Source organism: Ctenopharyngodon idella, chromosome 11 (genome assembly GCF_019924925.1).
Source record: "Ctenopharyngodon idella isolate HZGC_01 chromosome 11, HZGC01, whole genome shotgun sequence".
Taxonomy (NCBI): Eukaryota; Metazoa; Chordata; class Actinopteri; order Cypriniformes; family Xenocyprididae; genus Ctenopharyngodon; species Ctenopharyngodon idella.
The window spans coordinates 1,460,261-1,473,084 of NC_067230.1; the positions used below are offsets into that span (position 1 = coordinate 1,460,261).

The 12,824-nt window shown below is 35.0% G+C and overlaps 1 protein-coding gene across 4 annotated transcripts in view; it reads right to left on the reverse strand.

The window, feature by feature from the left end:
* Window positions 1-256: 256 nt before the first annotated feature.
* palm1a (paralemmin 1a) overlaps window positions 257-12,824 on the reverse strand; it is a 44,584-nt gene continuing 32,016 nt past the window's right edge. Inside the window, exons 6-9 of one of the 4 annotated variants that reach the window (XM_051912972.1) lie at window positions 12,297-12,318; window positions 11,926-11,991; window positions 7,489-7,620; window positions 257-5,003 (exon numbers count right to left, since the gene is read on the reverse strand). In XM_051912972.1, coding sequence (XP_051768932.1) covers window positions 4,426-5,003; window positions 7,489-7,620; window positions 11,926-11,991; window positions 12,297-12,318 — 798 coding nt within the window. In that variant the 3' untranslated portion in view covers window positions 257-4,425. The remainder of the gene's footprint in view (window positions 5,004-7,488; window positions 7,621-11,925; window positions 11,992-12,296; window positions 12,319-12,824) is intronic. The other 3 variants (XM_051912973.1, XM_051912974.1, XM_051912975.1) reach the window with 3 other exon arrangements.

A 12,824-nucleotide genomic window follows, 5' to 3' on the forward strand; every position in this document is an offset into this window, starting at 1 on the left:
TTGTGCTGTATGTTGATTTTACATTTACATTTAACAACCCTTCTTGACCCTTCTTGCCATTATTTCACTGTGAATTATATTTGTATTGCATTGCAGACTGCAAACTCTTATTGACAAAATTAATCTTTTGCTGTTATGTTGAAGATTTGCCAAAAAATGCGGAGCAGGGAGTACTGTTACATAACGATTTGTGCATGGATCCTAAGAAACACATGGTACATTTGTTGTTACAGAGAAAACAAGACAGAGGCAGTGATTTCCGTAAAGCACGTCACATTTTAATCGTTCCAAATCTTTCTACAGCTCTGTCAGGTTGATTAGAAAGCAGATCTTCACAATGTACAGACAACAGTGGCAGTAATAGCACACACACTCATTATCAGGAGAACCAATAAGAGAGGGCTGTTCAAACAGGTAGAGAATTACCCAGTCTGGGTTGCCCATTATCTACTTCAGTACTCATTGTCCTCTGTTCTATCATGCCTTTGAACTCAGCTTGACATCAAGGGTTAGGGGTTCAAGCACAGGGACATCATCTAACGTTGAAATGTATATGTATATGTAGATATGTGTGATTTATGTACCTATAAAAGCATGCAACTATACAAAAGAGATACGCCAGGCCTGTGGCCAGACAACAAGGCATTCAGGGGTGAGGAACACGTCGGAACTGGAATGTTAGTACTGACGGACAGTAAGGTGAGCGGCAAAAGTGTGAGGCATCCGTGAAACTCACAGTGACGCAAAGACTTGAAAGGAGGTCTGCTCATCTGGGGGAAGAGCAGACTGGTTTTTAATCAGCTGAACCATGAATTATAAACCCAGAGATGCTGCTTTACATCCAAAAACTGTGTACATGGATAAGTGAAAATGTGCAAGAGTGTAAACATGATGGAACAAGATAAACAGAAAGGGTTTTTTGCATTCATGCTGACCTCATTTGGCTCCTGGGCTCCTGAACAAACAAGATTTCCACAGAGCTCATCCCAGCGATTCGGGAAGCTAAACAGATATTACAACTATGTGTTTAAAATGGAAGATATATGACACATATTAACTGATATAAATCATGAATACGACTGCATAGACGCAAAAACGCACACACACTTCATAAAGCACACCTCTACAGCAGGGCCATATAATTCAGTTCCTCTAAAATTAGTTCATAATTTGTCATCAAATTAAATCGATGAAGCAAGTAATTTACAAAGTAAGGTACAAAACAGATTTAACATTCATGAACAAACCCTCTAATGTAACGTAATCTATAATTAAAGGTGCATTTAGTAGTTTGGCGCTAATTTTTAAACATGAAAAAATAAATTGTTTTCGTAATGAGTCTGAATGGTGTACACTTACATGAGATGAAGACTGTACTGATAAAAGATGTTTATAAAAAGTGTTTTAAATATGTATATGGTGTACGCTAGTAGCGTAGTGTTTTTTGGTGATTCAGAGAGCGAAAATTAGACATGCTTTAGTGCTGAGAGAAACTAAATATTTTAGACACTGGTTCATGAGTTCATCAATGCCCTCTAGTGACAAACCACCGGAATTCAAAAAATTTCTTAACCTAGGTTCAATGTAACAAACTCTTGTTTTGCTGAAATCACGTCATGTGACTTAGCCAGTTCCATACAAGCTCCAAAAATGATTCGAAACAAAAGATTCATTAGCTTCATTAGCAGTGGTTTGAAAGTGCCAATCACTTCCTGAATGGCGGAAGAAAGAAAAAAGGTCTAAAGCCAGTAGACAGGACAAAACGCGCCATACACAAGGTGGAAAGATCTGATGATAGTTATTCAGGAGTTGGTTCTTTTTGTTGGACAGGTAATGGAATTTATTAATCTGTAGATGACTGCTTGCTAAAACTCACTATATTGCTAAAAAGCGAGACAATTGTGCTAGACCACGGCAATAGTTAACACCATTGTGATATCAGACTACCGGATGCACCTTTGATGTTACTAGCATTTTTCTGTTATGGAAAACATGGAAATAAAAAGCAAAATACTTAAATTAGCACCACATTAAACCATAATGCAGTCGATCACCCATCTCTTCCACAAAAACACAGGCTACAAAAACTATGCTTTTTGTTTTTACTGAAGCATTTGGCATCATAGCTATACTTTAAGGGTAATTAGAAACAATTTTTTCCAACTTTTGCCAGAAATGTTAACACTTTTTTTTTTTTTAAGTATCTAAATAAAAGAAGAAAAAACCTTCAATACTTAGCATGGTAACCTATTAAACTTTTCCTGTCCCCTTGTCACACTTCCTGTCAATTCCTTGGAACAGCTAAGGAAGGGCGGATATTGGCCTTCCTGTCTTTCCATTTTTTTAACTGTTATGATTGCGGTTTAAGTGAGAGAGCTTTGCTTATTCTGACACTAGTTTACACGCATGAGGGCTCTTGCATAGCATTGGCTGCAGCAGTTTGCTGATGTCACTTGTTGGAAATGAGCTGTCAATGACCCTTCCTGAGGGCTAATGGCAGTGCAGACTGGAATACAATCAAAATACCATCCTGGACACTTGATACTTAAACATCTCTTAATGTCAGAACAAGGGCAGGGCTTTTTAAATATTCAAAATGCATGTGAGTAATTCAGGTGAAATGATTAGAAGGGTACAAATGATCCAATGCAAGTTTATATCACGCAGCAGTTTGAAAGTAATCAACTTACTCCCTACTCCTTATTTCTATTTCCAACAAATAAAGCACTTCAAGTGGGGATAATATATGGTAACAAGTATTTTAATTAGAAACATAAAGGAACAATTACGCATGCGTAAACCCTTTGCTGGACCAGTCTAACTGAGCACGGCCACCGAACGGCCTTACAGCAAAACACCAGTGCTTACTGAGATATCCTCAGCTCACTTGTCCTACATTTCAATATGAAAGAGTGCAATCTACTGGACTCACGGGAGAACAAAGATAAGAAATACAAATTTTCCTTTAAGGAGGGAAAAATGATCCTGTATCACTGTTTGTGTCCTTGTGAGTGTGTGTGAGGGATAGCAAAGAAAAAAGAAAAGGCATGATAAAAGAAAGCACTTTGAAATATTCTTTCATTTGAAGCAAATGTCTCAGTGCAAAGTACAGTTACACATGCATTTACAGAAATGTTGGTTCAGTAGAGGTTAGGTTGGGACATGCTTTCATTTACCACAAAATTGTTATCATTTGTCCCTATGTTTGTAAATAATGAATAGAAATCATGTTTATTATACAAGTATTATGGAAGTCTATGGCGAATGGCATAAGAATAAATGTTAATAAAGTCTAGCTACAAGACTATACACTACTGTTTAAAAGTTTGGGGTCAGTACGTTTAAAAAATCAATACTTTTATTCAAGGATGCATTGTTTATTTATTTGACAATAAAGATTTTTATAATAAAAAAAAAAATCTATTTCAAATAAATGCTGTTCTTTTATCTTACTGACCCCTAACATTTAAACGGTAGTGCATGTGCTCCTGTCATGACCATGTAAAGCTAATAAGGATTTAAAGAATAATTTAGACAACTTAACAGCTCAAGAAACACATTTTTGTAAGAAAAAATTAATGTTTTAACAAAAATACAAACTTCCCATTTTTGTAAACATATATATTTTTTTCATTATAAACTGAGGGATGAATGAAAACTATTTTCTATAGTAATTGAGATCTTAACATGTATTTAACCTGGAACATTCTTTTAAAACTCCTGTATAATGGTCAATCTGTTTGTTTACAACAATCCTGTCATTTCTAAGCAAAGGCAAGGTGTGCTCAATCAATCCCTGCTCTGTCAAAATTGAGAAAACCAGAATAATAATAATAATAATAATAATAATTGATATACTTCTCACAGCTTCATCAGTAAATAAAGCGCAATGCACAATGTTGAAATCAATCTTTGTCTTCAATGTTTTCTTTTGATGTGAAAGTGAAAATACTTTGCAATGCAAACAATGTCATGCTTTGCAAAAAGGGAACTCAAATAAAATAAATATTTCTTTCAAAAATAAATGATAACTTCATATATATTATGTGAGATATTTCATTCCTTTATATGGAAAGGTAGGACTAAATAGGATTTAAGGGGCTTGTTGGATACTGATCGGTTAGTTAAAGGGTTTTTAATCTTCAGACTTTTCTCATAGGAGTGCATATGATGTGATTCATTTCAGCCACAACAAAACTAGAAAAAAAAAAAAAAAACTATACGCATAAATTTTAAATGAGGTTAGAGAGTATCAAGGGGTGCGGATCAAGCAATATAGAAAATATAAAACAGGTCAAATCAATTAAAGAAACAACAGCTTCTATCAAAAGATAGTGAATGTTTATTCTTTGCCTTGCTATTGTTCTCTCTGTATGTTGTTGCATTTCATCAGTAAAGTCCGTGTTTGGGAGGGTGTGTTTAGGCTCACATGATGGTGCAGCATTTGCAGGGTTGTTTCTCCTTGCTCTTGACCTCAGCAGCGCCCCCTTCTGGCTGTCCTGACTCTCCTGCCGCCTCTTCAGCCTTCGGTGGATCTGCTGGGCTGCCATTAGGGGGTGCCTGCTCCTGCGTGGTGTCACTGGTGGTGGTGGTCTTGGCATCTCCGTCCTCTATGACGACCACTTCAGCCTTCACAGTCGTGCTTTCCTGCCCCAAAACCTTCTTTGTTTCATCCTCGTCCTCCACGCTCTGGAAACCCATGAAAACCATCGTAACTGGGTTCTCTGCACTGGCCCCGCCCACTTCTGTCTGAGGTGTTGCGGGTTTCGGTTCTACACCCGTGATCTCCATTATGGGGGTGGAGCCGGCTGCAGCTGGGACTATGTCTTTCTCAACCTTCTCCACTTTCTCGGCCTGCCCTCGTTCCAGTCGCGGCGTAGTCTTGCCACTCTCACTCATGGTCACCTCATCAGCTTTGTGGAGGAGCTCATCCACCTCTGAAGAGCTGAGCTGGTGAACGCCATTGGTTACTGTGCCGTCCACACTGCGCACTTCATGCACCACTACATAGAGAAAAATAAGACAGATTGAGTCAGGAAAGACTAATTTTTTCAGTGACTGACTGCCCTTCATCTCAAGATTGACATGACACCCCATAAAGCAATATCAACCCGAATGTTTGTGAGTCAACAACAAATAACAGTGTCCAAGATCAAGATAAAAAAAAAAAAATAATTTTTATATCAAAATTAATTTTAATTTAGAAATGAAAAACATATTATATGTATAAATTATTTAAAATTTATTTTTAAATAAATGAATCGACTCAAAAACCTTATACCATCTTTCAGATTATAATAAACAGCACTCATGCCTTACTTGGCAATCCCTATATGAATCTTTAATAAAGTGTTATAGCAAACTTTTAGCCAACGTTAACTTTTAATTTTTTTTTTTTATTTTTTTTTTTTTATAAAGGAACAATTTATAATACTCTGACTTCAATAAATACTGCTAGAAAACCACTACTTATTCTGCCCATTGACGAACACATGAAAAGCATACTGTGCCCCATTAGTTACTGTTAGCATTGCTAGCTGTTAGCAGGGTTGTGTCAAGTGCACTTCAATTGCTAGAAGTGCTCACTTGATTGAGGGGATCAAACACAGGGAAAGTGTGGCAAGCTGTAAACAGAGCAGGAAGCAAGCAGTGCTACTGGTGTTAGCATTAGCAGCTAGCAGCATACAGTACAAACAGGTATCAGTGAGTATTTTAATCATCCGTAAACCATTGAAGAATATATTTAATATGTGATTAATTTATAGTTTTATTGTATAACACCACATTTTAACTGGGAAGCGTGTAAAGTCAGGCTGGAGGCTCATGGCTAAGCTTGGCAGCAACATGCCCAAAACTAGCAGTCAAGTTGCAGGGTGACCAAATTAAGAGTTTAATGAATGAAATGGTCTCTTGTCTCTTAATGATAAGTTTGTGGTAACCCTACATCTAAAGCCATGCTCAGATGAACTTATTCCTTTACGAGAAGTGACCAGCATTTGATGACAAATCTAAATATAAGATTCATATGTTGACACTGGTTGACACTAACTCACCCTCATGTTGTTCCAGACCCATTTGACTCACTTTCTTTGGTGGAACCCAAAAAAGAAGTTTGTCAGAATGTCCAAGCTACTCTTTTCCATACAATAAAAGCATACAGGGGCAATCAAGCTCCAAAAAGGACAAAAAAGTACCATAGAAGTAGTTCATTTGACTTCTTGTCAACTTTTAAAATCGCATGCTTTGTGTGAGGAGCAGATTTAAATTTACAACCCAGGCTCATTGGAAAAACGTGCCTTTGTTGTACATATTGTTCGGAATTGAAATGCTCGGTGAGTGACTGTATAAGGTTACTACTCTGTTGTGTTTGAAAATAACGTAGCACCTACACTAAACCCTACACCTAACCAATCGATATAAAGAAAGCAAACGTGAGATTAAAATGCATTTTCTGAAACAACCACACCATTTTATTTTATTTTTTTCAGATTTATTTTTGGCATTTTTGCCTTTATTATGACAGGACATGAAGTTGGAGAGAGAGACCTGATCAGGGAAGGTCCACAAGCCGGGACTTGAACTCGGGACGCCCGAAGCGCAACTGCGCTATATGTCGGTGCGCTGCCCACAAGGCTATTGTCGCTGACGCAACCACACCATTTTAACTTGCTGCTATAAGTCTCATGACTCACGTTTCACAGGAATTGTACCCAAGCGCTTTAGATAGCAAGTGCCGTTCTCTACCAGATGAGCTACCCAGCAAATTTACTACATCAAAAAAACCATACATAAGAAGCTGTTATCTGACGCACACATCAAAATGTATTAGTTTATAACATGCACTATGGTTAGTGTTTTGATGTCATAACATAGTATTGTGCAAGGAACTGTCTTTATTAATCGATAATCTGCCCCTGTAATCATACTTAGTTTAAAAATGAATAAAAGTCTGTGTTTTCTTGCCACTAGTGTTCATTTTCGCTGGAAACCCTAATTAATTGTATGTATAGGTGCGTTTTTGGAGTTTTGCAAAAATGTAGGTATAGAGGCACGTTTTTACAATAAGCCTTAGTTGTATATTTTATTCACTGATACTTGTTGCCATCCCAGCTCTTTAATGTCAACCCCTTTGCATAAATTTAAATATACCACTTGGAGATGCATCATGCCTGGTTTGACGTCAATCACGCTGAATGGAAATGATTCTCACATGTCACATTACCCACAATGGCACTGCAAGCTAAAACATGTGAAAGTGAGAATAAAATATGAGAGCTACGGAAGAAAGAAAGTCATACAGGTTTGGAACAACATGAGGGTGAGTAAATGATGACATTTTTTGTCTTAACTGTTCGCGATTAAATTACATGGTCAAATAAGAACTACAACTGATGTTCTAACAATTTTTTCCATCATAAGTTTAATGTAAACAAGTACACTTCTCGTAAAGTAGGCAAAGCCACACGCGCCTGCTCTATCGCCAGCCACCTTTCTGTTCATCCTCATAGACCTTGACCCCCTGCTGCGAGAGGTCTTTGGGGAGCAGTGTGTTAGTGGACAGGACTTTGGTCTCGCCAGTCACCAGGTCCTTCTCAACTGTGATCTCTACGGAGTACATCGCTGCAGTGCCAACGAAAGAACACATTACCATCCTGCAATGATGTGCTGTCACACTCACATGAAGTCATTTAACACACACACACATAAACACATTTGTTTGGGGCCATTTGCTTTCTATATTCAAACAACCAGTCAAACATGACTTTAAAAGACTGTCTGTTGCGCACTATGACAACAATGATGCAGAGTGAGGTGTTGAAAGACGATATGACTGATGGGCGCTACATGGTGCTGTTTGTGTTATAATGTAATTTATGATAAATTATCTTAATTAGAGAATATAGATAATATTCCATAATAGAAATATACATTTTTCATTTTTGTATAATCATAACTTAGAAATTCCTTATAACTAGTTTATATATGTTTTTAAACTATATATATATTACATGTAATCTGGATTACGTAATCAGATTCCAAAAATCAAGTACTTGTAATTAGAGTAAACTACTTTTTAAAATACTCGTAATCAGACTACAGTTACTTTTCTATGGATTACGTGATTACATATTATTTACACAATGGCAGTTAGTTGTTCACAATTCATTGATTCTCCTAATTTTTCATTTTGTAACTTTTATATTTTTTTCATAATAAACCTGCCGCTTATATACGTTTGTGATTCTTCGAGTTTTTACGGCGGTGAGGGGGAAATATAGATGAAATATATATGAATATATATATATATATATATATGAAATAATAATATAATGATAATAATAATATATGAAATATAGATGAAATATTTGATGTAGCAGTGATATTGCTATGAATTTTATGTTTTCAATATTTGTTTTTGTAATGTTGCTGTTTTCTAAATTTACTTAATTTTAAGTAAATATGTTTTAAAATCATAAGATGTGATTTTGTTTTATTCAGTGTTACTATCAGCAAACACTAACAGGTACATTAGTGTTAGTATTTTTAAGTATTAACTGTCCATACACTGCACTTCAAAAATAATCTGTTGAGGCTCTTGTTGGTGAATAGAATATATTTTTTGGACTATATTTTTTCTTTGTATCTGTCAAAATAGTACAAGATTATCCTACAATATGTGTGACATCAAATAAGGGTTAGCACAAAAGTAATCTAAATGTAATCGAAAAGTAGTCAGATTATGTTACCAAAAATGTGTAATCTAAGAGATTATATTACTGATTACAAATTTTGTCATGTAATTTGTAATCCGTAACTGATTACAATTCATATGTAATCTACCCAGCTCATATATATATATATAAGCTTGGACACATTACTATTTTTAATGTTTTTGAAAGAAGTCTTTTATGCTCATCAACCCTGCATTTATTTGATCAAAAAGACAGGAAAAAAAAAATGTAATATTGTGAGATATTATTACAATTTAAAATATTTTTTTCTATTTTAATATACTTTAATATAATTTATTTCTGTGATGCAAAGCTGAATTTTCATCAGCCATTACTCCAGTCTTCAGTGTTACATGATCCTTCAGAAATCATTCTAATATGCTGATTTATTATCAATGTTGGAAACAGTTGTGCTACTTAATATTTTTTTTTATAACCTGCGATATTTTTTTCAGGATCCTGAACAAAAAGTTAAAAAAGAACAGCATTTATTTAAAATAGAAATCTTTTGTAACAATATACACTAATGTTCAAAAGTTTGGGGTCAGTAATTTATGCTGTATCAAATCATGAGTATCAAATCAGCATATTAGAACGATTTCTGAAGGATTACTGAAGACTGGAGTAATGATGCTGAAAATTCAGCTTTGATCACAGGAACAAATTACATATTACAATATATTCACATATAAAACTTTACAACAATATTTCACAATATTACTTTTTTTCTGTATTTTTGATCAAATAAATGCAGGGTTGATGAACATAAGAGATTTCTTTCAAAAACATTAAAAACAGTACTGTATATACTTTTGACCAGTACTGTATATATCATTATTATTAATTATTTATTCATTTGTTGTGTTTTTTATTGTTTGTTGTTGAGGTTAATTCTAAATATCTCAATGATAATTTGTATAATAATATATAAATGTAATATATAAATTGTTAAAAATACTTTTAAATATACTTAAAAAAATAACTGTAACCTGTTTTATACATTAAAATATACTTTTTTTAAACTATATAACATATATAACATATTTTTAAATACTTTAAATATTTAAAAGCTGGTACATATAGTTATTTATGTATCATGGAAAAAAAAAAAGAAGATAAAACCTAATGCAACCTAATCCTTGATTAGTGTAACTTTTAAAAATAACTGATTCTATTAGATGTTATTCTGCTTTTCAACTTTATAATTAAGAGATGATCTAGTGAATATGCCAGACTCACAGACGCACACACACATGCAAACACACATCAACTGAGAGAACAGAGAATCAGAAGACAAGATTAGATGAAATCAGCACAAGATTAGTACGTTTTTAAACATTGACATAGCACAGTATTTGTGAGTTTGAAACCCACAAGAGTTTTGTGGTCTAGTCATATATTTCAGTCCAAACTGTAAATAAGTTCTCTTTACATTTATCAATCGGTTTAGAATATGATATCAAAATTAACCAAGAGGCGTTCAAGTGCTTCCAAACATACAGGAACATTTTAATGATGAAACTTTTCTCCAAATTTCGAAATCTGTTTCTAATTAGTAATTAGTGCATTTGAATTAGATAGAAAAAAATTCTAAATATACTGTTTATACTGGGGTATATATGTAAGTGTTTAGGGCTTTTCCCAGCTTCGGCAAAGGCACGGTTAAGGGTCTGAAAGATTTGAGAACCACTGATCTACTGCAATGACATTAATGCTAATAGGTCTAAAAGTGTACTCATGGACTACTTGCACTGAGCCTTGTGGCGCACATCCGGTTTGATATATTACGGCTCAGTTGTTTCCGGTTATATCTATTTTCAATGTGCTGTTATCACATAGCTAACTAAACACGTCTTAAAATGAAAGTCCTCGGGATGATTTTAAATTCCAGACATATTCAGAGACAGGAGAAGAGATATTCTGATGATTACCATGTACATACCTTTCCAAACTCAACGGAACTTTAAGTTTTAATCCAACACAAGCCATGATTCTTTCACCACAGGGTGTCAGTGCTCAACTAGTGATCGCGACGCTGCAGTGTGAGATGCAATGAATAAGATCAGAATAAACATATTATTATAATTTAATTTTAGTCACTATTCTGTGCCATTTTTTCACTGACAATCATTTGTTTTTAATTCACACATTTATGCCAAAAATCCTAATATTCAAAGTAGTTGCACTGTCATTGCATTATTCTTTAAGATTAATTAAATATTTAACATTGTTAAGGCAGTTATCACATTCATTCAGCTATTTCAAACACTGGAATAAAAGAGCACCAAAGCAAGCTAATACTGCTCGTACGAAAATTAACCATAGTTACTACACTATAGTAAAACCATTATTTGATTAATTATAACTATTATATGAAAGGTTATACTGCTGTTTAATCGTCAGCTTGGTTTGTTTGTGCATGTCTTGTATGCTCTTCTGTTCATTTACAGTCTTTCTGACTGTAGCTGGTGCGCGATGCTAACGGTGCTAGCGAACTTACAGAATCACTCATTCTGTTAACAGATTGTCAGGAGGGAATCAGCGATGCTTGACAGTTTTAACTTGTTTTTGTTCGCAGTTCAATTGTAACTGTAATGTAAAATAGTCTAGCCATCGTGATAATGTGTTGTCACCCATAGTTACTACACTTACCATAGTAAAACCATGCGCTTTCTTAAGGGTGCTTATCAGTCAAATTCATTTAAACGTAAATTTAACAGGTATGAAATATGATGACTAAGAGAAAAACACTGCTAATGAGAAGACAAGCACTTGACGGCGGTAGGTTAGTGGGGAAATATATTTATTTATTATTCAGAATGAGCATTTGGAAGCGAAATATATTAATAAACATTTCAGCAGGTTGAAGATAATTAATGTTAATGCAGAGAATATGATTAATTGTTTAAAAAACATTTGGCAGCCCTAAAATGTAGTAATAATCTGCGTTTTCACGAAAAGCTCTCTGTATATAAGTGCGCCGAACGCTGGCCGGAAACGCTCGAGCCGTAATAAGTAGAACGCGGAAGTAGTTGTGCAAGTAGTCCATTGGGCTCAGAGAGAAACTTAACTCTCATTTCGTGTCTCTTTCTATCAGTATGTGTTCTTTATCTCAGAATTAGAGGGGTAAAGGGTAAAAACAGCAGGAAGAGTGTGTGATCTCTGCGTGAGCTACGGTTGGACCAACACTCACCTGCTCTCATCATGTCAGAGACACCTCCGGATTTCTCCAGACGAGGGCTGACGTGAACTTTGACCTCTAATTAGGTTTGTGAATGAGGACAGAGAAGGACAGAGAATGAGAAAAAGGTATAAGAAGCAAGAGTACGGAACAGGAGGGAGAGAGGGAGGATGGGAGGGAGTACTAGAAACAAGACTGACTGCAATGTCCTTTACCCCAGTGGATACATGACAAGGATATCTTCAAAAATTGGTCTTTTGTCTGTGTAACTTATAAATTGCTGTTTTTGATATTTTAAAGTGTGTGAAGAAAGAATTTAGATCAAATGTTGCTCATGAAAAGGCTATCATTAGAGGTGTTTCTGGTGTCAGAGATGATGTTACCTTTTACAGAGTCTGTCACAACCTGCAAAAAGGAGACAGAGAAAGAGAGAGAAAAAATGAGTTTGATACAAATTATATATGTTTGTATATGAAATATCCGAATACGGTCATCAGTCAAATTACTTTGTTATTGTGAATATAATCTTTTCTGTTTACTTCAAGAGTACTTTTGATGAGTGTTAAAGTGTTAAAGGGTTAGCTCACCCAACAATATCTAGTGATGGCCGATTTCCAAACGCTGCTTCATGAAGCTTTATGAATGCTTTGTTTCGAATCAGTGGTTCGGATCGCGTATATCAAACTGCCAAAGTCACGTGAACTATTGAAATTTCAAACAGTTATGATGCAAAGAAGCTTCGTTTACCGAAATAATGTGACTTTGGTGAACCACTGATTCGAAACAAAAGATTTGTAAAGCTTCACGAAGCAGTGTTTTGAAATCGGTCACTAGATATGGTTGAAAAGTCATTATTTTGTTTTTTTGGCGCACAAAAAGTATTCTCGTCACTTTATAATATTAAGGTTGAA